Raw genomic sequence first — 26,686 nt, 5'->3', positions numbered from 1 at the left:
CAGGGTAATGCTCTGGGGATCTGGGTTTGAATCACACCACAGCAGATGGCGAAATCTGAATTCAATAGAAATCTGGGATTAACAGTCTGATGATGACCACAAAACCATTGCCGATTGTCGTAAAAACCCATCTTAAGGCATCCATGAAAGGAAATCTACCATCCTACCTGGTCTGGCTCACATGTGACTCCAGGCCCATATCAATATGGTTGACTCTTAAATGCCTTCTGGACAAGGACAATTAGGGATGGGCCATAAATGCTGGCCTAGCCAGAGCCGTCCACATCCCATAAATGAATATAAAAAAATTTGGGAAGCAAATGGTGTATTTAAATTCGGCATCCTTGGATTTGTGAAGAGGTCAAAGAATAAGTACAGTACCTTATTTTGCATTTCCTAATAGATTATACCAAATATTTCCCACTGTCCCCCATGCAAACAACATGCTCATCCCAACTCCCTTTGCGCAAAATTCAAATGCAAATGTTAAACCCATTTTAAGGCAAGCCAACATACGTGTGAAAACACACAAGTGAAATTTGCAAGAACAGATCAATGCAATTGTACTCTACACAATAAGCCGAGAAACCAATGCCAAATATTTAAACGTTAGCTGCAAGTCTTGTGTTTGATCATACAGGTACCAAATCACAAAGGAATTTGTATGTTTTCTTTGTTCTAAGCAGATTGAAAACAAAAGTCTGTAGAAATACTGTACATTATATCAACAATCTAATTCTTTCAAAGGTCCAATGTAGTTGTCCTATTTTAACAAACCAAAATCACACTATAATCTTCAAATCAGTAGAAGGTAACACACTGAGTTGAATTTTTAAACGCATGTATAGGTGGGACTAGAGGAGAATTGGCCTACAATTTCCTGGTGCAGACTTGCTAACAGCACATTCCCAACCCTGGGCAATTTTAGAAATGAATGGTTAGGGGTTGACAATTACCTGCTTGCAAGTGGTTGGTAGCCAATTAAAGCCCCTAAAAGAACCTATATAAAAAAAAGGCATGGTGCAGATACTGACTGGAATTTTCTGGACAGCTGTTAGCATGCCTACTGATGTGGAATCCCGGCCAAAGGAGAGAGAGACAGCTTCCTGGTGTCAAGACTTGGAGGTGGAGAAAACCAACCACAACTCCCCACCCCCACTGCAACCTGAGAGGGGATGGACACAGCCAAGGCTGCAGGTCTCCTACTGGAGGGTTTCCCCCACAATAACAGTCTGGCAGCTGAGGCTAGTTTTATTTTTACTGGTTCAAAAGTCTGAGTGTCTCTCCTATCTACATTGGCAGCTCCCACCAATGACAGCTGGGCTGCTGACCTTTTAGTGCTGGGGGGTGCCTCCAGTCTCTGCCCATTGTCCTTCATTGACACTCTGGTCACTAAATGGCTAGCTGGTCAAAAATCACATCAAGCCTCAGGCATCAAACATTTTGAAATTAAATTCTGATATTAATTTAATTTGTGTGCCATTCCAGATTTATGGCAGCAACTTGGGTTAGGGATTCTCACTTACATTTCAATATTGGATTAGGAAAAAAAAATTACGCATCTTCCATCATTTCTTGGATCTTTCTGTAGTGCTCGCACCCTGCAGGGCAAGCAGATTGCTTCTCACCCCTGTTGGCAGCACTTCTAAAATCTGATGCTAGGAAACAGTTAACAACCTAGGATGAAACACACCCTTCCTTTCCTTTCTTTGGAGAATTAGCTAGTTCCAGTCAGCCCCTCCACCACTATGTTAATCTGATAGCATATCACTCGATTTTATTAAATACACCACAGATTCAGCAAGCATGCAGCCAGACACAGAAGTGAAACACCAACACAACAGCATTTATAAAAATCTGAAAGCAGCCTACTTTGGTTTAATAGGATCTGGTGGCATTTCTTCAAGAAGATCATAAAGATAATTGTTGTAGATTTCAATATAAGAAACAAATAGACTATAAACGCTGTCCTCATCGACTCCCTCAGCTTTGCAGTGCTCAGGGACAGTGATCATATCTGCAAACTCTGGATCCATTCTGTGCCTGTGAAAATGAATTGTTCCAACAAATTTACTACATACTTGATACAGCTACTGGGATCATTAGAAAGGACATCACAACCTTTAAAAATGGTCCTTGGCTTTATTAAACATTCATGCAAGATTTACGTGTTCTTTCAAAAATTAGAGTGCCTTAAATAAAATCTGCAGAGTAAATGGAATTCAGGAACATTGCTGGTGTTGTGGATTCTGTCCAAATGCACCAAAGTGGACATCACTCGAAGAACCAAAATGTGCATTTACAATTAAACCTGATCTGACCTTCGCCAGATGTCTACATTACAGCAAGCGCTCGACCGCAGTGATACTAATGGTAACCCTAATGCTGTCCCAACTGAAATAGCTAACTCAGTAGAAAAGGTATCAAATCTGGGATATTTCTATTGCATTAGGGAGCTGGGGTATTTAGACTTTCAATTTAAAAATCACTAAAAATGGTTGAGGCAAAGCAACAAATTTCTATTGAATCAAATATTGGAATACAAAAGCAGAATTCTATATAACGTATGTGAATCACGTTGTCACAATGTGAAGGTTAAGTATTCAGATTGATTCCTTCCCGTTCCTACATCCCCAATGGCAGTAAAACCAACTTTCCATTTGTTAAAAATGAAAGTCTGAACTTTAAGCATACATTGAAGCCTGGATATAAACTAAAAGCAGAAGTGTGTGCATGGAATGAGAGGGGCAAGAAACATCACTCCTGTTGTGCAACCAGGATATTTTAACTGCCAGGCCTCATTTCAATGTTCCAAAGCTGACTCCTGCCTGGGCCCCAGTGGGAATCAGTACGTGCCCATTGGGTAGGAGTGGAATTTTGGTCTGAGGGAATGTTCCCCAGCATAAGTCAAGGAGAGCAGGGGTTTGTGGTAATCATGGTTTCAGACAGGAGTGGGAAGCCAGGGGAGGATAGGCCGAAGGTTTATCATTTCCCAGTCCAATAAATTTAGTTTTCATTCAAATCATGTACATTAGATTAATAAACATTTGAAGTTTTGTAACTTAGAAGATAGTGCTCAGTAGAATTTAAATTTTTCAAAATTGCTCTCAGGGCTATAATAACAATCCCAATCGTCATACAGACAAATCACACCTAGCAGCTCATCATATCTCTATTGATTCTTCTTTGTTAGGTACCTACCTGGAGGACAGGATCTTTGGAATTATAGAAATCTGGGCATCTCTTTTCTGACGCTCCAACAGAGCATCAACATCGCCCTGCACCTCCATTGCATTCTTATCATCTGGCTTGAAAACCTGCAGGTGGCAGACAATTCAAAAATCATTTAAAGATATATAGCTTTTTATTCTTTTACAAAGGGACAAGATCCTTGGTGGGATCATATCTGAAGTACGAGGATCCAACAAGCTGTCCTAACATCAAAACACGTGTTCAAGTTAGAATAGCACCTGAATAGAACCTAAAAACTCTCCTACCATCACCATAGACTTTGTACCTCTACTTGGCAAGACCATTAGACACAGCATGTGTAGCAACTCAGGGTTCTAGGTGGAACAAAAAACATCAATAGACATCGATCCTCACTGCCTAACAAGAAGGGGGATGCCAGATGATCCAGATGGCAGCGTGAAGCTAAAGACGATACATACGCTCACTTGTGAACAGACAGCCAGGAACAATCTCCCCAGGTCATTTACATTGGAACATTTCTTGAACACAAGGGTTAGTACAGAGTGCTTTGGCCCCTGCAATTGGGTTCAGACTTAGCACTGATTTGTCAATGCTGATTTGCAGTATAGGCCTTTCAGCCTCCATGTATATCAAACTCCACATCGGGTATATCTGTTCAGATCCCATCTCTATGTTTGCCACCCCACCCCCCTCACACAAATGTTCATCTAACGTCCTCTTAAATGCAATGATTAACTGAGCAACAAATCAACGGCCATTTATGCACTTCATATCCAATTCACTTGGCTTGAAAGGAATTTCTTTTTAGGTGCTTTTTTATTGCAAGTTTAAATGGAATGACTTTTTTTTTTTGCAAACTCTTCCCAGTTCTTAGTGGGTGTAAGCCAAAGTGACTAGGTGTCTCATGGAAGCTGTAGACGAGGCTGGAATGGCAAAAATTTACACTGATGTAGCAGCTGATTGGTCAGCAAGCTATTGCATCAAAACAGTGGAAACTTCATGCTACAACTAGCTGTTCTCTATTTGAACAAAGCAGACTTAGTGCTGATACCAAGTGGCCAGTATTTCAATCCCAAGCGTGAGAACATTTCAATTTGAAGGCAGCCAATTGTCAAAAAAATCAAACAGTTAAGCAAAATAGATTAAAGTAGGAATGACTTGTCTTTCAAGGAAAGATGTCCTTGCATTCATCTTTTATATTTAACTTTTCTGAGCATGGTGTCACAAATCATCTCAACACTTTAATACTTACATATCGCTTTGCTTGGAATGGTCCAATGCTACAAAAAATCATGTCCAAGCAACGTGGCAGAAGGCCTCCATCTCCAGGAGATCCAGTCATTGTGTGAGTTTTCCCACTTCCAGTAACACCGTAAGTAAACAGCAAACCTGACAGATAGCAGAGATCTATTTCAGGTACAGCAATACTCTTGCCTCTTATCCAAGTAGAAGCACACTGGACAGATAATTTCCCCACATTCTGGTGCCAGTAATCAAACTCACTGCTCTGACTATTTGTTGACATGACATAGAAAGGCTGTAAACAGTTATGAAACCAGATAAAGTATCAGTCATATCCTCACCAATTACCCATTTCATTGCATCTTAAAGGCTTGCAATCTGGTTCATAGTACCAGGCAGTTCATTTTAGGTGCCAAGTTACATACAATAGTGTCAGAACTTCAAGTGTTCAAAGTTCTGAATCAGGCATATTAATGCTGGAATGATTTTTGATAGAATTACAAAGGCAAATCGCACCAACTGTTTTCTACACCAACAAAGCCTTTTTGTTTCTGGGAAACAAGAAGTACTCCCAACTGTTTTACATTGCACACTTAAGGCTTAACATACCATTTTTGCCATGAATCAGATCTTCCACAAGGGGTCGTGCAACAACATTGAATAGTTCCTTCTGGGTTGTAAAGGCACCAAACACTTCTTTAAAAGAGCACTGCATCTAAAAAGCCAAAGTTAGCAAGTTTAGCATCAAGCCACATCAATTTTACAAAAAAAAGAAATTGTTGAGTACAGTTTCACATTTCAATTTACCTCTTTGAATTCGCCATTCCTGTTGACTTTAATCCCATCAGGAGGATGAAGCTGTATCGTGGTATTACTGATATGTTCAACACAACATTCTGTATCTTCTGTGGTCAGTGGTCTGACTCGACAATAAACCTGACAATCAACATGAATGGTAAGAATCAGTCTTTTCCCTCTGACTTCTAAAATCCAGCACATTGTAAAGCTGAAGTCAGGTCCAACAGAGTCAAGAGACTAAAAAAAAACAACCAAACTGAATTGTGAAATGCGATCTCCAAAAGTTGCAGCAATTCAGAATTCCATGTAATAATAACAACTGTCATTCAATCACAGCAAACTAGTGGTCCTTGAAATGTCACAACGAATGGAAAATGTGTCGATTTAAATGGAGACATGTGTGAAATTGGAAAACGTATTGGGACATATTAACCGAAAAGACTGTAGGTGGTTAAAAGTTAAAAACAATTACATTAAAATATTCCCTGAGTAGACCCATCAAATCTTGCAACAAAAGCTTTGATACTTACACCAACTGGGTCTTTGAGGTTATTTGATGGTTTCTTTACTGGCCTTCTGGGTGTCTGGATCCGCCTGTGCGTATTAGAAAAATTTCAGTATTGAAGTTAGGACTTTGTTAATCAGGTATTTACAAATTATTTCACATCAAGAACAAAGAAGTTTAAATGTGATTTGCATTTGCCTCCCTCACTTTAGAGGAGCACCAGCTGAAGTTTCAATCAGGATGGTTTTGAGTGAACACAAATCATGAATAGTGGATGGAGGTCAGTAATGCCAGCACACATCAGAAACTATTCCTAGAAGACGAGAGCTGCTTACAGATACTCTACCCTCAAAGATAAAATTAATTAATTTGGTGATGGGTGCCAATTGCCAACATTCAAGCTTCCACAATGAAATTAAGCTCCAGTAAAATGGATGTTCAGGATTAGCACTCAATGGTATTTATATAGCCCATAGAATGAACACTAAAGTGCACTTCATTTGTTTCTTTTGTCTTCACTTTTTCCCCTGGTTGACAGTGGCTTTTCATAGGCTTTGTGACATTGATATTTTAAATTAGCAATATCACTGGATCAATGGATTTGCTCATATTTATCTGCAGGTATTTGGAAGAGGATGATGAATTGGGAGTGACAGGTCAAGCTGTACAAGAAGAATTGTGCCCACCCACATCTGCACTGAGGTGTACACTTATGGCCGGGACGGGGGATTGTGCAGTTGATCTAGCACCACTACTCCACAGGTCATAAACTTAGTTTAAAAGTTAAATTTACTCACCAACATGGTCAATTGTTTACCTTCATTACTGGTACCCAGAATAAAAAAAGACTTTAACCAAGCTTCTTTTAATAAACAAAATTAGTTTATTATGAAACCAGTCTTGTCAAATAGAAAGGGAAAGCTCATCAGCATCCAACGTGGAATAGGAAGTTATACCAATTACCCTTTTGAGATACAAGGCCAAATTTTACCCTTGGCAGGCACGCGAAGATCAGTGGGTCCAGGACCATTTGGGAAACAGGCCCTCGACTGTGTTTTTATGCTGGCTGGCCAACTAAGGCCCGCCCAGCATGAAACGTGTCGTACCGATGGTCAGAAAGGGCCGGGCAGGGGCCTGTCGGGCACTGGGTCCAATGGCGACCTGGCAGGCAGTTTAAAAACTACACAGGCAGTTCCTTGAAGGCTGCCAGGGAAGAAACATATATTCTGCATTCTGGAGAATGAAGCTATGGCCTAGTGGCTGGAGACACAAGACAGGTCGGGTGGGCACTCGCCACCCTCCCCCCATGGATTTCCGACGAGTGCCTCGCGGTTCTCTTGGACGTGGTGGTTGCCAGTAGGGACACCCTCATCCCCAGAGATAGAATGAGGAGTCCATCACACCAGACATAAAAAAGCTTGGGAGGAGGTGGCAGCTGAGGTCAGCCGCCACAACTTTGTGCGGCACACATGGGTGCAGCACGCAAAAGGTTCAACTATCTGCTGCGCTCGGGGAGTGAGTGCCGTGTTGGCATGGATCAGTGTGGTGAAGTGTTAAGGGCTGGCCGGCACCACCCCACCGCTCCGTAGAGCTCAGGGGCATTGATGGTTGGCACTGAAGACGCTAATTGCTGGTCAAGGGGGTGAGCCCTGGCTGCTTGGATCAAGTGCCTTACAACTCAAGGGCCACGACTTGGACATGCCCTGCAAGGTGTTGCTCAGGTGGGGTTGGCCAGGCTGCAATGGCGCTACAGGTAGAGAGTAATCAATGCTCCTCTATCCTTTCAGGAGAAGATAGGCCATAACAACATTGAGAGGTCACGGACAGGCGGAGGCCTCCCAAACCTCCTAATATTGACCATATTTGAGCAGGACGCCTTGGAGCTGGAGAGCCAACATGCACCTTATTCAGCCAGTCATGGAGAGGCTGGGATGCCAGACGAAGGTAAGAGCGCAGTGCACAGAGATGAGTGTTTCAGATGGTGCAAACATTCTCGTGTAGTCTCTTCATTGATGGGAGCCTCAAAACTGGAGTCCCCATTGATCATTGAAAGGCAATGGCACCATGGTGCAGATCTCCATTGTGTCACCAGGGTGCTTGGTATGCACAGTTACAGTGTGATAACTTAAACTAATGACGTCACTGTTTTCCCGTAGATTTGCCAGCTGGCATTTGTTCACAGGACCCCAAAGAGCTACCCCCAGCGCCAGAAGACCGCCGGGCTTCAGCTGCACTTCCGTCAAACCTGCTTTCTGAACCATTCGCCAGCACAGACACCAGCACCTCAGTGGGCGTCAGGTCAGCAGCTAGAATGTCAGTGCACAGCGCTGAGGGAACTTCACACTTGCTCGAGGTGCAGGTGGAGGCAGAGGGTGCCCAGAGCACCAGCAGTCGGAGGGCAGCTGGAAACCAGGGTGATGCTGAGTCGAAGGCAGATGGTGAGCCTCTGGAGTCGTCCATTAGGCAGCAGATGATGTCCTGCAAGATGTGCAGGAGGATCTGGTGGAGGTCCATGAGGGTATGCATGCCATGGTCTCTGTGGTGGAGTCCATGCGGAGCATAAGCCCTGCGTTGACCCTCATGGCCGAGCACACTGCCTCCTCCATTGAGTGGTGACTCTCAAAGAGGCAGCTCCAGGGACAGAATCAGGGGTTCCTCAGGTTGTGCTTGGACCTGCAAACCCTCACACAGGCAATGAGCCCAGGTGGTTAGTGCCAGTGTGAGAGATGGATGGGGCACCCAGTATGCCAGCTAGGTGCCCGTCCATCAATGGCGAGTAGGAAGGCCCAGAGAGAATCCTCATGTTGGCGCACAATTTGCCGGTGATCTCTGCAGGCTCCTCTCAGGGCGACAGCAGCAGCTCCTCCACCCCTCTGCCAGTGACCGTGGCATTTGATGAGGCTGCGGCGACTGGGGAGATGCCAGCCAAGGCACTGGCCACTCCTTCCCAGGCAAGGCTAGTACAGGCTCCACTAGCCAAAGGACAACTGCCAAGGTCATCAAGACACCAGTGTCAGCAGGCTGCCTCCAATGTCACTGCCAGTGAGGGTGGACACCAACACATAGCACTTGTAAACATAAGTTTAAGACACCATGAGCTCAAGAGGGACTGTTCATGGGTGATCTTCTGTTCTGTAATGTTTTGTTTATATGTTTTCTGGTGTGGAAATTAACACCAGAAATGGTAATGTTAATTTGTTTTGTGTGTGAAAATTACATAATTTTGTTTTTGTCAGAATGACCCGAGTGTGCTTTTCTTTGGATGCAGGGTACGCCAGTATGTAACGCTGGACATGAGTGGCTCTAAACTTTTTTTGTACAGGCAGAGTGGACTTTGGGTTCAAATGAAAGGGTCATTTTAGACATCCAGGATGGAGGCAGCAGCCCCAGCATGAGGTTGAAGCTGATCTCTGGCAGCCTAGCGGAAGGAGTGTTGGATCAAGGTGTCCCTACCTCCCTGAAGGATACAGACGTCTGCCTCCATGCCCTCAGCATTCTCCTCACTGTGGTCCTCTTCTGATTCACTACTTGGTTCATCCTTTCTGGCCTGTGGAGATGCCGCAAGATCCTCTTCCTCCAGTGGGTCTCCCCTTGCCAGTGCCAGATTGTGGAGAGCACAGCATGCAACCACTATCAGTGACACCCGCTCTGGGGTGGGGGTATTGTAGTGCTCCCCTGAACAGTCCAGTGCATCTTCAGAAGACCTATCATCCTCTCTATCACCGCCCTTGTTTAGGCATGACTCCTATTATAACGCTGCTCTGCCTGTTCTTGGGTGGCGGAGAGGCGTCATAAGCCACCTCTTCAATGGATAGCCCTTGTCACCCAACAACCATCCACCCAGTCAGGCTGGAGTACTATATAGCCTTGCCACCCGGGAGTGTCTAAGGATATAAGCATTACGGGAGCTGCTAGGGTGCCTAGACTTGCAGAATCTACGTCTTGTGGTCACACACTATCTGGACATTCATCAAGTGGAATCCATTCCTGTTGACGAAGGCACCCAGCTGACCCTCTGGTGCCTTGATGGCCACATGTGTGCAGTTGATGGCATCCAGGAGGCAGGGGAAACCAGCAATCACTGCAAAGTCTCTGGCTCACTCAGCCTGGCTGGCGTCATCAGTACGGAAATGAATAAATGTCATTACCCGCCTGAACAGAGCTTCTGTAGCTAGCTTGACGCAACTGTGGACAACTCCACACAGATCCCCCACTGAACCCCTGGAAAGAGCCAGAGGCACAGAAGTTGAGGGCCACTGACCTTCGGATCCACTGGCATGGGGTGTCCACCCACACAGTTGGAGGTGATCTCAGGCCCAATCATCTCACAAATGGAGGTCACAATGTCCCTGGAGAGGCGGAGCCTTCTTTGGCATTGCACCTCAGACATACTTAGGTAGCTGCATCGCTGCCTGTAAACCCTGGCAGCAGGATAGTGACGTCTTCTGCAGCCCCTTCCACCTTGGACTGCCTGTTGGCCCTGTGCCCCTCCTCCCACAGGTCGCTCCCCTGGAAGCTGCATTGGGGCACCTGGTCTCCTCTCCCTTCTGCCCCTTTCTTCCTCCTCAGAGGAGGTGCCATCAATGGAGACCACAATCCCCATTACCAGGGTCACAGGAGGCTGTCTGATACCTGGAAGGGTCCACATGGTCAAAATCCTCCAGGGGCCTTGGAAACACCAATGAGTCCTGAAATGAAGCCTAGATATGCTAAGAATTAAGCTCAGAACAGAGACGAAGCTGTCAAGTTCAAATAAGCAACTTCTTTCCTCACTACTATCAATGGCAATACTGCTGACCCTTTTTATCCCGCTCTTGGAGGTTTTGCAAAATGTGGGCTGCTCACATGCCCATGCGATGAGCACAAAATCGCACAGGCAACATAAAATCTGGATCAATTGGGTTTTTAATGGTCTTAAATGGCCTTTTAGTTGATGGCAGGCACAGCTCCAACACCCACACGTGCCCGCCAGCCTGAAGGTTTCACGCGTGCGGGACGCCGCCGAGACGATCGCCCATCATCTTGGGCTGTTTTACGCCCGATCAGGTCGGGCGCGCGCCTGCCCGCGAGGTATAAAATTCTGGCCCTAGTCTTTCTCACACACAAAAAATGAAATAAAACTAGAAATGGAGGGTTTTGGCCAAAGGTTAAAAGTCAATGGTTCAAAGGCACAGGGTAGGCAGTGGAGTTCTTGAATTGGTGCCCAGGTTATACGGTTGTTTCACGGGTCAGTGCTGAGACACCAATGACCCTGACACTGCTTTTCAGGTAGACCCATGGAGTACTCGAAGGTACTTTATTCCAGCATGTAGAGCATCTCAGGATCAGCTTACATTCACTTCCGGCTGTGGACTGCAAAAGGCTGCTTTCTTCCTTCTCAAGCAATTGGTCCTTCTCTTAAAGCAGCAGCAAAACCAAAACCCACTTTTAAAGCAGTCTTCCAGGCATGGCTTTTTCTCAGCCATAAAACCCACGTTACCCCCTTTGCATACAGTTCACCAAGGTCAAGAGGTTGACAGCTCTTTTCAACTGCTTAATTATCCTTTCCAGGAAAAGGATGCTTTTTCCGGGAAAAGGATGCTTTATCCAGGAAAAGCAGAGTCTTGCATTAATCCTTTAAGGGACAGTGTCTTTTAAAACACAAATTCTTCCAGAATGTCCCAAGTCCTTGAAGATTAACCATTTTCTGTGATCATGAATAGCAACACAACTTGCAGAGGCCCTAAAGAAAGCTGACACACAGGGCATAATGCAACAAGGCAAGGGAATGCTTCTAACTATAATGTTGAATGTTTTGTCAAGAAGATTCTAGTCACAACTCAACCATATGTCCACTACATTAAAGCGACCAGAGTGATCTGCAGGTGATGTTCCCCAAGAGGGGTACCACCAACTATCTGACTCTGATATGCTGATGAAAGAGGAAGCTATCTTCAGAGAGTTCAGATCAGTTGAGGCAATAGCAGAGCTGTAACTGCAAGTGCAGTGCATTTGCAGTGAGTATGCAGCCTGGGACAGCAACAATCCTTCATTGTTAACCTATCAGGACAGAGCGGTTCTCTTTGAAATCATTGCTCTCAGCACCACTTCACTTCAGCTCCTACAGCCTTGGTACTCGGTTCTTCCATCAATTGCCTGCAGACTCCAGTCAGTACCCTGGGCTTTCACTTCAATTCTGCACATCATTTCCTCCAGCCTTGGCAAGGGACTGAAATGCTTTCTGAGCTTACCCCCACCCAAAGCTGTTTAAAAAAAAAGTCACCTATTTGGATACTTCCCTTAATTGCATGATTTCCTTACATATTATCTACATGCAACGCCCTCTTGGATCTGGATGAAGGAATAGTCCAAGTGTGCAGGTGACGCTAGTGTGGAAGTCACAGGAAGTTATGTGGTTGGGGAGGACATGTTACAAAGAGACAGAGACTAAGAAACAGGGAAGAACTAGGGAGGTAGAATTCAATGTGGCGGAGCAGGGAGGTCAGAAAAAAACCAATTAGAATCACGGTGTAACACTAGGAGCTATGGAAGAGAAAGGGATTAGGTACCACGTTCATAAATCACAAAAAGCTTGTGCACAGGTATAGAAAGGACCCAGAAAGGCCAACAGAATATTGGCCTACATTTTAAGGAGATCCCAATTCATGTGAGTAAGTGACTCCTTAAGTGCAGAGTCTTGCCCAGGCCACACAAGGTTTTAAAAAAGGTCAAATCATGAGAAACTATTTGTATCCCTTGAATTGAGAAAGTTGAGTGTTGATCTAATTCAGGTAGTTAAAATGACTGAGATTTGACATGGACCAAATGGCATCCAAATCAAGGGGGCTTTTGTTAAAATTAAGGCTGAAATCAGGAAGCATTTTTTCCAACACCCACCTCCCCCCACCCTCTCTACAAAAAGGTAGTGGGAATCTGGAACTCCATCCTCTTAAAGACTGGATCACCTGAAAATTTCAAGATTGATACTGTTACGTGTGGGTCCCAAGGGATATGAAACAAAGATGGTTAAATGGAGTTATGTACTAATCAACCAGGACCTAATTTATCAGTTCAGCTTCTAGGGACAGAATGGACTACTCCTATCCCAAGTTTATTCAACAGTTTTGGTCCCTAATCCACCAGAGAGGCAAAGGAATCTAGAACTGTTTAAAAAAGGTAAATAAGTTTAAAAATATCCATTTAAGACAGATGAGAAATTCTCGTGAGTCTTTGGAACTCTTGCTCAAAAGATGGTGGAAGCAATTTTTTAAATTCTATTTTTATTCATTCATGAGATGTGGCTAAGCCAGCATTTATTGCCCATCCCTAATTGCCCTTCAGAGGGCATTTAAGAGTCAACCACATTGCTGTGGGTCTGGAGTCACATGTAGGCAGATTGGTTCACTAATGTCTGTTGGAGAAGGCAGATAAAAGTTTTTACAACAATCAGCAATGGTTTCATGGTCAGACTTTCAATTCCAGATTTTTTATCGAATTCAAATTTCACCATCTGCCATGGTGGGATTCGAACCCTGGTCCCCGGAGCATTACCCTGGGTCTCTGTTAAAATTTTTAGTGGTGACAATATCACTATGCCACCATCTCCGCCAAGTATTTTTAAGGCAGAGGTATATGGATTCTTGATAAGCAAAGGGGTGAAAGGTTACCAGGGGCAGGCAGGACTGTGGAGTTGAGGTTTCAATAAGATGGATGATCTGATTATGTGGTGGAGCAGGCTCGAGGGACCAAGTGGCCTACTCCTGCTCCCAAATCGTATGTTTGCATGAATAGGAAAGGACACAAGAAGTAACTGAGAAGCACAGAGAGGATTAAACTGTAAAATGGATACACTGAGGAAAGTATCAGAGTAACCTGAGCTTTACAGTTGACAAAGGCAGTGGCTATGAAGCTCAAATATATGTTAAACAGCATTGATAAGATAAAGCCAACATATTACTTCAAAGTAATCAAAGTAGGACCAAAGGATGAAAAGCAAAAGTATCAAATATTTCATATATTTTAGGGCATTTTAAACTCAGTAATTAATGCCTGTAATCATTAACCAGACAGCATAGTAAAAACAAAACATTGGGGATGATCAAGTTAAAGTTGAATACTAAAAATGGGAAAAGTTATGAAGAGATGAACATCAATGGGTAAATTTATGTCCCTCATATTTCACTGTGTTCAAAACCACCAAGTCAAATGTCTGGGTGATCAATAATCTGAAATAAAGATTCCATTATGGCAGGAAGCTACCCAAGCAAAATATTTATTTAGCTTGAAGCCACAAACAAAACCCAACCTCGCACAAGAATAAGGAGTTTCAATTATTTGTCCCTGCAATCAGATGATGTACATATTTCTAAAAGCTAGAGTTTGTAGCAAGGCATAATGATAAATCAATTCAGATGACGTGTTGAATTAAGTTTTAGACTAAGTTTTAGTCCCAACGTCACTGAAAATTCCACAACTCATTATGTACCAAAATACAAACATTTTTTTAATGGAGATCTCAATGATGTATTGTTTCCAGCTAGCTGTTTGCTTGCCATATGGTTACCGAAATAACTTCCATGTCCTTCGGCACATTATAAGATGCCAGCAGGAGTTTGTAACTGCATTTGACAACAGACCCAAGCTCATTTATTCCATGTCAGACAATTATTTCTGAATCCCAGCGTCAGTTTGCAGACATATTAATAGAGCATTGTCACATCTACTTCTATATTCTACTAATACCAAGGCCTCAGCACTCACCTCCATTATGTATAAAATGGTGGGGGGTGGGGGGAGGTGGCTGTCAAGGCATTAACTCTCACTTTGCACACAAAGCAAGTGACATTTCTAAAAAGGATAGAAGTAATTTTCATGGGTTTTGAGTTTTCATGTGTTTTCTAACTAAAAATATTCTCTCATAGCCATTCATTATCTTCTTAATGAAACCAAATACATTAAAGGGGAGGAGAGGGAGGCAGAACAGGTAAAACAACCCTGTTGTGACACTAAAGGAAAAGCACGTCACAGAAATCAAACCCCCCCCCCCCAATCTTTAGTGAAGTCCATTTATGTCACAGAATAGCAACACCCTGGGTTGTTGGTACTGCTGAATCTATCACTTTCACAACAGCAGGGATCCCAGAGCAACAAACCATATTCACATGCAACTGTTTACAAGGCATATTCACATCTTCACTTCTGGCTATGTCTGGGGTCTCAGCAATCCTGAAACACTACTCTAGGCCAGTGTGAAGGGATGGGAAACACCTCAGCCCACGAGTGGCTACTTTTCCCAGAGAGTTCATAATTACCTCCCAGGGCCTCAGTGATAAGAACAACCATTTCATGAATCCTACTACCAGCTTTCTTTTTAATGCTGCCAGAGATGTCAGAGGCATCACCAGCAGCTGAGTACAGGAAGCATATGGAACACAACATGGCTAACTAAATTGCGGAAAACCAGATACACTCCAGAAGAGTCCCAACTTTAAACTTTTATCATGTTAGCTGTCGTGGCTCAGTTGGAAGCATGCCCCTCTCAGAGCCAAAAAGTTCCAGGTTCAAGACCCACTCCAGGACTTGAGCGCAAAAATCACGAACAAGAAACAGGAGCAGTAGACCATATGGCCTATCAAACCTGCTCCGCCATTCAATATCATGGCTGATCTTGGGTTTCAACTCTACTTTCCTGCCCACTCCCCATATCCCTTAATGCCCTGAGAGAGCACAAATATTCAATGATGGAGCATCCGCAACCATATGGGGTATAAAATTCCAAATACTCACCACCCTTTTATTGAAGTAATGTCTCCTCATCTCAGTCCCAAATGATCAGCCCCTTATCCTGAGACTGTGCTCCTGTGTATTAAACTGCCCAACCACAATCTCTCAGCAATTATCCTACAAAACTCGAAGGGGTTTCAATGAGATCACCTCTCATTTTTTCCAAACTCTCAGAATACAAGCCCAATTTACTCAGCCTCTCAGGACAACCCCCTCATCCCAGGGACCAATCTAGTGAACCTTCAATGTACCACCTCCAATGCAGTGTAACATTTCCAACTTCCAATCTGATGTCACTGTTTCCAAATCTAAGGAATTTTGGAAAAATCAGCTAGCACATCCACCATCACTGCAGCTCTCTTTTAGAACCCTAGGGTGTAGGCCATCAGGTTTTGTTGGATTTTAGTCCCTGGGTTTCTCCAATACTTTATCTCTGCTGATAATTTTATTAATTTCCTCACTCTTTTTAGCCCTTCAGTTACCATCTATTTCTGGTATGAAATTTGTGCCTTTACTGTGAAGACAACAAAGTTTGGTCAAAGCCTCTGCCATTTCCTCATTTCTGCTTCTAAGGAACCAATGTTTACTTTAGCTACACTCTTCCTTTTTATAAACTTGTAAAAGCTCATTACAATCTTTTTTTTATATTTCTGGCTAGTTTACTATCATATTCCATTTCTTCCCTTTTTATCAACATTTTTTGTAGCCCTATGCTGGTTTCTAAATCCTCAGGATGTACTCCTGTTTTTAGCAATAATGTAAGCCTCTTCTTTTAATCGAACACTTCCTGAGTGAGCCACAGGTGGGCCCTCTTGCCAAGTTTGTTTTTAACGGAATGCATTTTTGTTGAACATTTCGAACTTCGAATGTTTCCCATTGTTCATTTACCTTGATAGCTTTCAGTCTATTTAGCCAATTAACCTTAGCCAGCTTTTCCCTCATACCTATGCAATTGGTTTGGTTAAGTTTAAGATGCTTGTTTGCAATTGGAGAATGTCACTTTCAAACTTAAATGTAGAATTTAATGGTATTATGATTACTATTTCCTAGGGGATCTTCTACTGTTACATGACTAATTAACCCTGCTTTATTACACAATTCTAGATCCAAGATAGCTTTATCCCTAGTCAGTTCTACAACATAGCACTCCAAGAAGCCATTACAAAAACATTCTACAAATTCATCTTCTAGAACACTCTTGCCAATTTGATTGTCCAAGTCCCAAAATTATTACATTGCCTTTGTTACAAGCCCCAATAATTTCTTGTTTAATGATCTGCCCAACAGTATAACTACAGTTGTGGGGCCTATTAACTCGTCGGTGATTTGGGGGCGGGGCCCGCTCGTCGACGGGAAAATGACACAGAATGAGGTCGGGAGGAATCCCCGATGTCATCTCGTTCCCTTTAAATTTTTAGGAAGGTGGGCGGACAGCAAAATCAGCTGTCAGCCTGCCGACCTGTCAATGGCCAACTGAGGCCATTGACAGGCTAATGAAGAGAATTAAAGACCTGCCCGTCCAAGCTTAAGGCTGGCGGGCAGGCCAGGAGCCCCAGCGGGCTCCAGATTATTCATGAAACTTCATCCACTAGCAGATGGGGAAATCCCTCCCCCCGCACAAGCAGCGCATAGCGCTTCCTGTCGGGAAGGCCGCTGGGTGGCAGGCCCCATTTTAGTGGCGGGGGTCGGCTGTCCACCTGCTGCCGAGCCGGTGAGGCCCGCACTCCAACAGAGGGCAAAATTCTGCCCTGTGTTTACTGACTCTTCCTATTCCAAATTTCCACCAATACCGATTCTACTTCATAATCTTCTGAGGCCAGATCCTTTTGCACTGATATTTTTATGTCATCCCTTACTATAAGGGCTACTCCACCTCCCTTGCCATTGTCTTTCCAAAACATTGCGTACCCTGGAATATTTATTTCCCAACCTCGGGGACCTTGTATCTTATTGCAGGTGTTTTGTGAATTTAGATAAAGAACCTTTAGTTTCTTTTAACTTCTATTCCCTGCAATGACATTATTCACCAATGAACATTTTCTGTTAAAACTCTGACCTTTCTTGTCCCATTGCTTGTCTTCACCCACATCACTACACTGTTTGGACACCTCAACCTTCCTCTTTGGATTTCTAAGTCTCCCTTCACCCACATCCTCTCCACCACCCCCTGCCGCCCATTAGTTCAAAGTCCTGTCCACAGCCCTAGTTATACGATTGGCCAGGACACTGTTCAAGCAGAGCCCATCCATCAGGATAGCTCATTCTTCCTCGAGTACTGGTGCCAGTGCCCCTTGAATCAAACCCCTTCTTCCCACACCACTGAACTACACATTTAGTTCTCTAATCTGCTTTACCCTTTTCCAATTAGTGCATGGCTCAGGTAACAATCCAGAGATTGTTCTGCTTTGATGTTCTGCATTTTAATTTGGGCCCTAACTCCTCAAATTGTCTTTACAGATCATTCCTGGTTCTACCTATGCCGTTGGTTCCCATGTGGACCACAACTAGATCCCCCTTCTGCTCCAATTTCATTTCCAGCCATGAGATGTCCTTCATCCTGGCATTGTGCAGGCAACACAACTTCGGAGCTCCCAGTCATGGCTGCAGAGAACAATATCTCGCCCCCGACTGTACTGTTTGCAATCACTACCACGTTCCTCTTTGCTCCGCCCACTTAAAATGGCATCTTTCACTATGGTGCCATGGTCAGTCTGCTCATCCAACGTCAGCCCCTGTCTGGGTTAGAAGGGATGCAAGCTCCACCATCACTACATGCTGATTCCCTATACCTGCCTGATTCACAATCACACCCTCCTGTCCCTGACCATTGACCAACTCAAGCTCTGCCTAACCTAAGGGATGTGACTGCCTCCTGGAACAAAGCACCCACGTAATGCACCCTCCCTGAAGTCCCGCAATTCAGATTTCAGCTCAGCAATTTTTAAAGCCAAAGTTATGCAAGCTGCAAATGGCATGCATACCACCAGCCCTGCCATTTCTGTCAACATTATATATTTAATTAAGTCAATTAGTTGATAATTTACACAAAGTAATAGAAAGTTGCATTCACCTCTTTCCCCCTGTGCACCAAATTCTCACCTGAACCAAACTCCCAACTATGCACGATGTCTACAGTATCCCTCATTCTGTCAATCATGGTTGACACTAGTGCAGTGCTCACTGGCAGAGATGTTGGCTTTTGGATGAGGTGTCATTCCTTGGCCCTTTATACTCTTTCAGATGGGCATAAAAGGTCCTTTGGCACTACAGGTCAAGTGTCCGTTATCCAAAATCCTCAGGGCCGATTGTGCTTCAGGTTCAGATAATTTTGGTTTTCTGATTCCACATATAGGACTAGGCCTACTTATTTTACAATAGCCTAAACCTAGGCCAGCTACAGTCTAAAGTGATAAAGTGAAGAGAACAGTAAGATGCATCAGTGAATAATAAATGCAGGGTACCTGTAATAAGTTCCCACCCGTGGCACCATCTGCAATTCTTGTAGAGAAGGGTTCAGAGTGTCGATGAAATCTGCTGGGAGGCATTTTTGAATAGTTCTTCCAGCTTCTTCTGCCTCATTAACATTGGTTTTTGTTTCTTAAGTTTGACTTTTATTTTATAGATTGATATTATTTCTTGCTCACTTAGGTGCACTCGAACAATGTGCATTTATATCAACCCGTCACACAGCCTAATAACATAGTCTATGGGCACTTTCTCTACCATATTCACTGTGTCATCCTCGTCATCAGTGTTTTTATCTTGATCTTGATGTAACATCACTTCTGCAATCTGCCCATAAATCAAGAATACACGATGGTAGTGCTTAACATTGATAACAATGCTCCCTCGATATCCTCGGCCTCCAGTGTATTCACACATTCCATTGACATACCTATTGCATGCTCAAGGAGCTGGTTTACCAGATTTTTTCCCCCCTCGCTCACACGAAAACCCTCAAAGTCTTTGTCAATATTGTCTTCAATGAACATTGTTGCGGGCTAAAGGTTGTGGCAGCCATGGGTCAAGGTGTCTTTATCAACAAGGCAGCAGGCATTAGCAGATGTGTAGATGGCACCCTTAGCTGTAAACTCCTTTTGGAAGCCTTCCACCCCCAGGCCTCTGTTCACAGCACCAAGCATACTATTCAAGGAGTCGTCGTCTTTATATTTACCTTTCATGGACTGAAGAATGCCCTGATCCATCTGCTGAATTAGTGACGTTACGCTTGCGGGGGTGGAGGGGGAGAAAAGAGAGTAAACACCAAAACCATTGCTCTTCACCAAGAGTTTGGCAGGGGAATGTGCTGGACAATTGTCTGGCAGCTACATGATTTCACAGTTTTCTTCCAAGTCCAGCTACCCGACAATGCACACGTACCTCTGGTACAAAGTGGCTGTGAAACCAATCAGAAAACCATGTCCCTGGTTACCCAGGCTCTCATATTGGCATAATAGTGTACAGGCAATGTCAGAATACCCTTGAAGCACCTGGGACATATGCTCTTCCCAATTACAGCCAATTTACATTGTGTGCCAGCCGCAATGGCACACCCAAGGATAGTCAACCTATCCTTAGCATCCAGTGCACTCTCCTCCGCTGTTGCTAGCATTTTCCTAAGAAAGTACCGCCAGAATAGGCTTGTTTCACCAACATTGTAAATTTGTTCAGGTGAAAGATTTTTGTCTGAAATTAGCATAGCAAACTCAATGAGTTTTTCAGCAGAGTCATGGTCGGCAGATGCTTTGTCAGCACAAACTTTACACTTCTTGAATTTCTGCAACTTGTCATGTATTCACGTGCACCTTCAAGTCTCAGTTCTTTGTGCTAGACCTTGGCTTCCGGCATAATCAATGGGCCAGTCAGCAGAAACCTTCACTCCTCCACTGATGAATCCACTCCATCACAACACAATCATGTTTATAATTTTTCAACCTATGCAAAGTTTTCCTGTTATTCATTAACTTTTGTGAATCACTTTCAATATAAAAAATTTCACAATTTGCCTTTCTGCTTTAAATCGTATATGGTGGTGATACCCACCCCTTCACTCAATTGCCTCACAGACGCACTATAGTCAAGTCTCTGCAACAACTCTACTTTCTTAGCAGTTGATAACGAATTATGCTTTCTTTTCCCATTGTTAGCTATAAGGGTATCTGATGTGTTTTTTGACATTTACGACATTTGGGTCGTGTCTGCTCAAGTCAGGGACTTCCTACGCTAAAAGCCGACGAGCTTCAAAAGAAGTGGGGTTTTTGGATGTGCTTAGTTTTCGGATTTACGGAGAAAGGATACTTAACCTGTATTTTGAAGAAGAGCAGGCGAGCTATCCCCAGAGCCCTGGCTAATATTTATCAACACTGAGAACAGATTATTTTATCACATTGCTGTCAGTGGGAACTTGCTATGCGCAAATTGGTTATCTCGTTTCCTACAATGACTACACTTCCAAAGTACTTCAGTGGCCATAAAGCAATTTGAGATGTCCAATGATTGTGAAAAGTGTTATTATAAATGCCAATCAATCTCTCATGGCAGATCACTTGCAAGCAAGAGTAGAACCCACCCACCCACCAATCCTAACTTGGAAAAGACAGAATCAGTCACCCAGAGGCAAAGAGTGCCTTTAAAAAAAAAGTCCATTAGTCAACAAATTCCTGCAGAAAATGTCTGAAATCAGATGAACCTACAGATTGTTTCATGTCACCTCTGGCTACCTTAGATGCATCCTCTGGAAACAGTTTCTGCATATTAACCTTTTAAAATCTCTCAATTTTGGACATGTCTATCAAATCACCTCAACCTTCTCTGCTACAAGCAGAACAACCCCCGCTCCTCCACATACCTGGGTTGAGGGACATCAGTTATCATTCACAAACCTCCTTTGCACCCCCCACTGAGGCCTTGACATCTTTCCTGAAGCATGTCATCCAGAGTTAAAAACAATACCCCAGCCATTTTCATAGTATTCAATTATTTCAGTCTTTGCATCTTATGGCCCAATGAATTCCCTCTCTTAACCTCTCCATCTCTCTCTGAGATGTAGACATTGTGCATAGTTGGGAGTTTGGTTCAGGTGGGAATTCGGTGCACAGGGGGAAAGAGGTGAATGCAACTTTCTATTTCCCCCCTTAGGAAGGCAAATGGTGTGTTGGCCTTTATCGCAAAAGGATTTGAGTACAGGAGTAAAGATGTCTTGCTTCAATTGTATACAGCCTTGGTGAGATCACACCCAGAGTATTGTGTACAGTTTTGGTCCCCTTACCCAAGGGAGGATATACTGGCCATAGAGGGAGTGCAACAAAGGTTCACCAGACTGATGGGGGTGTCCTGTTCTGATGAAGAGTCATACGGACTCGAAACATTAACTGTCTTCCTCTCCGCAGATGCTGTCAGACCTGCTGAGTTTTTCCAGCTATTTTTAATTTTTAATTTCACCAGACTGATCCCTGGGGATGGCAGGATTGTCCTATGAAGAGATGGCGGACACAGGGCCTGTGTTCTCTCAAGTTTCTAGAAACGATCTCACCGAAGCTTGCAAAATTCTTACAGGGCTCAACGGGGTAGACGCAAGAAGGATGTTTTGTTTCCCTTGACTGGCGGGGGAGGGGCAGGGGCTCCAGAACCAGAGGGCACGGTCTCAGAATAGGAGGTCGGCCATTTAGGACTGAGGAGGAGGAGGAGGAGGAGGAATTTCTTCACTCAGGAGGGCGGCGAAGCTTCGGAATTCTCTCGCCCAGAGCGGCCGTGGAGGCTCAGCCATCGAGCGTGCTCGAGACAGGGGTCGATAAAGATATCAGGGGGGGTATGGAGATAGTGCCATTCCCCGGCAGGGAGGTGGGAGATCAGCCATGGATGGCCAGAGCAGGCTGAAGGGGCCGAATGGCCGGTTCCAGCTCCTCTTTCCTGTAAATGCAAGTTGTTGTTGTAACTCTTTCGAGTACATTCACAGTTCTTGGTTTCCGGGAGCGGGACATGAACCCACAACCCTCTGATTCAAAGGCGAGGGTGCTATGAACTGAGCCACAGCTGACGCCTCAAGTTGTTGTTGTAGTTGTCATTGCCCAAGTTGGGGACCAATTGACAGTCAAAGCGCAGCAACAAGAGGAGGGGGGGGGGGGGGGGGGGGCAATCCTTGTAAAAAAAATATCAGAGAACTTTTAAAACATGCAGGCAAAAACCAAACATTTAAAAAAAAGTAATAAAAGAACCAATAAAAATTAGAATTACACGTAGAGAAGGAGGAGAGTTACTGGGAAAAAAAGTTAGACTCCCCCCCCCCCCCAGATAAATAATAAACTCACCGCATTCGAACATTTCTATGAATTATTATTATTTTTTTGGGGGGTGGGGAAGAAGCAAAAGTCATTTCAAATTTTTTTTTTCCCTTTTGGGAAAAGTGCTGCCGCCCCCCCAACGGCCAGGGCAGAAATTAAAACGGACAACCCGAGTTATTTAACTAGGAGTTATTTCGGGTCACCGGGAAGAGAGAGAGAGAGGGGAGAAGAGGAGTGCGGCTGTACTCACGCTGCTTTCATCATGGTCCCTTAATGATAAAAGACAGGCCGATTATGTCGCTCCCGCTGCTCCCGTCTGACTCCGAGCGGCCGCCGCTCTGCTCCGCGCCGCGCCACCCACCAACCGCCGCCAGTTCAAATCCCGCGCCTCCCATTGGTGCCGCGCGCCAATCCCGCCTCCCTATTGGTCAGGGTCCCCGCACCGAGGCCTGATTGGACTATTCCTTTCCACCTGTTCACCATAACGGAGGAGGAGGGGGGAGGGATTTCTCTCAGCGACCTCCGCCCATCGGCTTTTCCCCCACCCTCTCCCCACCCCTGCCCCGCCCCCTCCCCGCCCCGTCACGCCCCCTCCCCGCCCCCGCCCCCGTCCCCGCCTCGCCACGCCCCCTCCCCGCCCCGCCACGCCCCCTTCCCCCACCCTCGTCGGATTATTGGACTATTTCCTATCAATCGAACGAGACGAAGCTTTTTCCTATCGTTTGATTGGACAGTTCTTTCCGTCCATCATAACTGTTGGTGTGTGTGTGTGTGTGTGTGTGTGTGTGTCCCGGCACCCCATTAGGTGATTGGACCATTTTCGCCGTCAATCATAGCAGGGCGGAGATTTCCCCGCCCTCGCGGTCATGCGATTGGGCACTTCACTGTCAATCAAAGGAGTCCAACTTTGATTGGATAGTTGCTCTGTTGATCACGCCTGGCGCACAGTCTATCTGATTAATTCCTGTTTTTTCAGGAATGTGAAGGTAAATGTATCATCTCCCTCCCGATCGGTGCAGCGCGAGGATTTTACAAATTGGAGGATTTGAGTAACTGATGTCTTTGGAAGGCAACTTCTGGCGTTAGCTTCCCATGCAACAACAACAACAACTTGCATTTTTATAGCACCTTTAAGGCAGCCAAAAGAAAAGTCCCAAAGCATTCCAGAGGAGTGATTACTGAATAGAATTTACATCAAACCACATAAAGTGGATATGAGGACAAGTGACCAAAAGCTAGGTCAAACTGGCAGCTCATCAGCTGCTGAAACCCTCACTCATGCCCTTGTTATCTCTAGACCTGACCATTCCAACAAACTCCTGGCTGGTCTCTCACATTCAGCCCTCCGTACTTGAGGTCATCTAAAACTTTGCTGCCTGTGGAGCTACTGGCACCACGTCCCATTCCCCTATTACCCCCATACTCACTGACCTACATCGGCTCCAGTTTAAGTAACACCTCGATTTTAAAGTATTCATCCTTTTTTTCAAATCCCTTCATTGCCTGACCTCCTCCCTATGTCTGTAATCACATACAGCTCTCCAAGGTATCTGTTGCCTTCCCTATTCTGTCCTTTTTTTATTCATTCATAGGATATGGTCACCGTTAGCAAGGCTTACATTTGTTGCTCATCTCTAATTGCCGTTGAGAAGGCGATCTCTTGAGCTTCCTCAGTTTTAATTGTTCCATGGAGGCCATGCCTTCAGTTGCCTGGGCTTTAAGGTTTGGAATTCTGTCTCTAAACCTCCCTACTTCACCCCTTCTTTACAACGTACCTCTTTGACCAAGCTTTTGGCTACTTGTCTTAATATCTCCTTATGTGGCTTAGTTCGAATTTTGTTTTATAATACTCCTGTGAAGCACCTTGAAATGTTTTATTAGCTTAAAGGTGCTATATAAATACAAGGGTTGTTGTTCTGAGGAAAGTCTTCAAGGAAGAGAGGTTTAGGGAGCGAATTCCAGAGCTTGAGCCCAGACAACTGAAGACATGGCCCCACTCGAAGAGACATTAAGGGGCTAGAATTGGAGAACCCAGAGGGTTATAAGAAAGACAGGCTTGCATTATAGAGACTTTCATGACCCAAGCATGCCCCAAAGTGTTTTACAGTGAATAAAGTGTTTTTTAACATGTAATCACTGTTGTAAAGTAGGAAACAAAACAGCCATTTTATGTAAAATCCTACAAATAGCAATGCGATAATGACTAGGTAATCTGTTTTGCAGTGATGTTGGTAGAGGGATATATTGGCCAGAACTCCAGAGAGAACTCGCTTGCTTCCACAACTGGTGGACACTGCAGGGACTGGAATTCGCTGTGGATAAAGGGAACAACATTATAATTTGGTAAGCTTGTGTTTACATTAGTTTTGTCTCAATTTGAAACTTGTTTTGTCCAATCCTTACTAATTTAAAGAGTTGAGCCACATGTGTCTGTATTTATTTCTTTATTTGCATATTTGCTCAGATTGCGCAATGTTTGTATGGCTTCTAATTTAAGGCAGTGAAGTTTCTGATCTCACTCACTAGCTTTAAAGAAGGACCACCCCATTCATATTCACCTTGTTATTAGCTGCTTGTGGCCTGTGCTCACACCCACCCTCATGTGGACAATGACGGTACAGCAGTTTGATTCACATAATCTTGAATTAGAAAGAAGACTTGTGTTTATATAGCATCTTTCACGACTTTGAGACATCCCCAAGTGCTTTACAATGAATGACTTTTAAAGTGTAGTTATGGTTCTAAAGTAAGAAACGCGACAACTAGTTTGCACTCAGCAAGACCTCTTGAACAGAAATATGATAATGACCGGATTACGGGTTTTTTTTTACAATGTTGATTGAGAGATAAATATTGGATAGAACACCAGGGAGAACACCCCTGCTTTTCTTTGAAATAGTATCATGGGATCTTTTATGTCCTTCTGAGGGACCAGATAGGACCTCAGTTTAACATTGCATCCAAAAGACGGCATCACTGACTGTGCAGCACTCCCTCAATATTTCACTGGGAGTGTCAGACTAGAATATTTGCTCAAGCCTCTGGAGTGAGACTTGAAGCCATGACCTAGTGACTAGGCGAGGGTGCAACCCACTGTAGGCAGCATGGAGGGAGCTTGACACATCCTCAAACTAGTGAGACCATATGTGGAGAGAGAGTGAGTTTAGGAGCTGCATTTATTTCAAATAGTTCATGGGATATGGTAATCACTGGCTAGACCTGTATTTGTTGCCCATCCCTAATTGCCCTCGAGAAGTGGTGGTGAGACCCCTTTTTGAACCACTGTAGTTCCTGTGGTGGATGTAGACCTGCAGTGGGGAGTCCCAGGATTTTGACCCAGTGACAGTGAAGGAATGGCCAATATAGTTCCAAGTCAGGATATTGTGTGGCTTGGAGGGGAACTTGCAGGTGATAGTGTTCTTACCCCTTGCTAACATTGTTGTTCACTTCCCAGAATTTCTCTGGAGACGCCAAGAATTAAAGATTAATCTCCAGGATACTGCTAAAAGCAGCGATTATCATAAAAACCCATCTGGTTCACTAATGCCCTTTAGGGAAGGAAATCTGCCCCCTTACCTAGTCTGGCTAACGTGTGACTCCAGACCCACAGCAATGTGATTGACTATTAAATGCCCTCTGAAATGACCTAGCAAACCAGTTGTCCTTAGACAGCACCTTCCAAACCCATGACTGTTACCATCTAGAAGGACAAGGGCAGCAGATAGATGGGAACACCACCACCTGGAAGTTCCCCTCCAAGTCACTCACCATCCTGACTTGGAAATATATTACCGTTCCTTCACCGTCGCTGGGTTTAAATCCTGGAACTCCTTCCCTAACAGCACTGTGGGTGTACCTACACCACGGACTGCAGCGGTTCAAGAAG

General features: G+C 44.3%; 1 protein-coding gene across 5 annotated transcripts in view; it reads right to left on the bottom strand.

The window, feature by feature from the left end:
* Positions 1 to 23,159, bottom strand: part of kif23 (kinesin family member 23) — a 45,415-nt gene extending 22,256 nt beyond the window's left edge. For 3 of the 5 annotated variants that reach the window (XM_078530090.1, XM_078530092.1, XM_078530094.1), the window contains exons 1-7: positions 23,051 to 23,159; positions 5,784 to 5,847; positions 5,263 to 5,391; positions 5,065 to 5,170; positions 4,466 to 4,602; positions 3,202 to 3,317; positions 1,873 to 2,043 (exon numbers count right to left, since the gene is read on the bottom strand). In XM_078530090.1, the coding sequence (XP_078386216.1) occupies positions 1,873 to 2,043; positions 3,202 to 3,317; positions 4,466 to 4,602; positions 5,065 to 5,170; positions 5,263 to 5,391; positions 5,784 to 5,847; positions 23,051 to 23,064 (737 nt within the window). In that variant the 5' untranslated portion in view covers positions 23,065 to 23,159. The remainder of the gene's footprint in view (positions 1 to 1,872; positions 2,044 to 3,201; positions 3,318 to 4,465; positions 4,603 to 5,064; positions 5,171 to 5,262; positions 5,392 to 5,783; positions 5,848 to 23,050) is intronic. The other 2 variants (XM_078530091.1, XM_078530093.1) reach the window with 1 other exon arrangement.
* Positions 23,160 to 26,686: the final 3,527 nt, after the last annotated feature.

The sequence above is a fragment of the Cetorhinus maximus genome, chromosome 26 (genome assembly GCF_964194155.1).
Source record: "Cetorhinus maximus chromosome 26, sCetMax3.hap1.1, whole genome shotgun sequence".
Taxonomy (NCBI): domain Eukaryota; kingdom Metazoa; phylum Chordata; class Chondrichthyes; order Lamniformes; family Cetorhinidae; genus Cetorhinus; species Cetorhinus maximus.
This window is presented reverse-complemented; position numbering and strand designations above follow the sequence as displayed.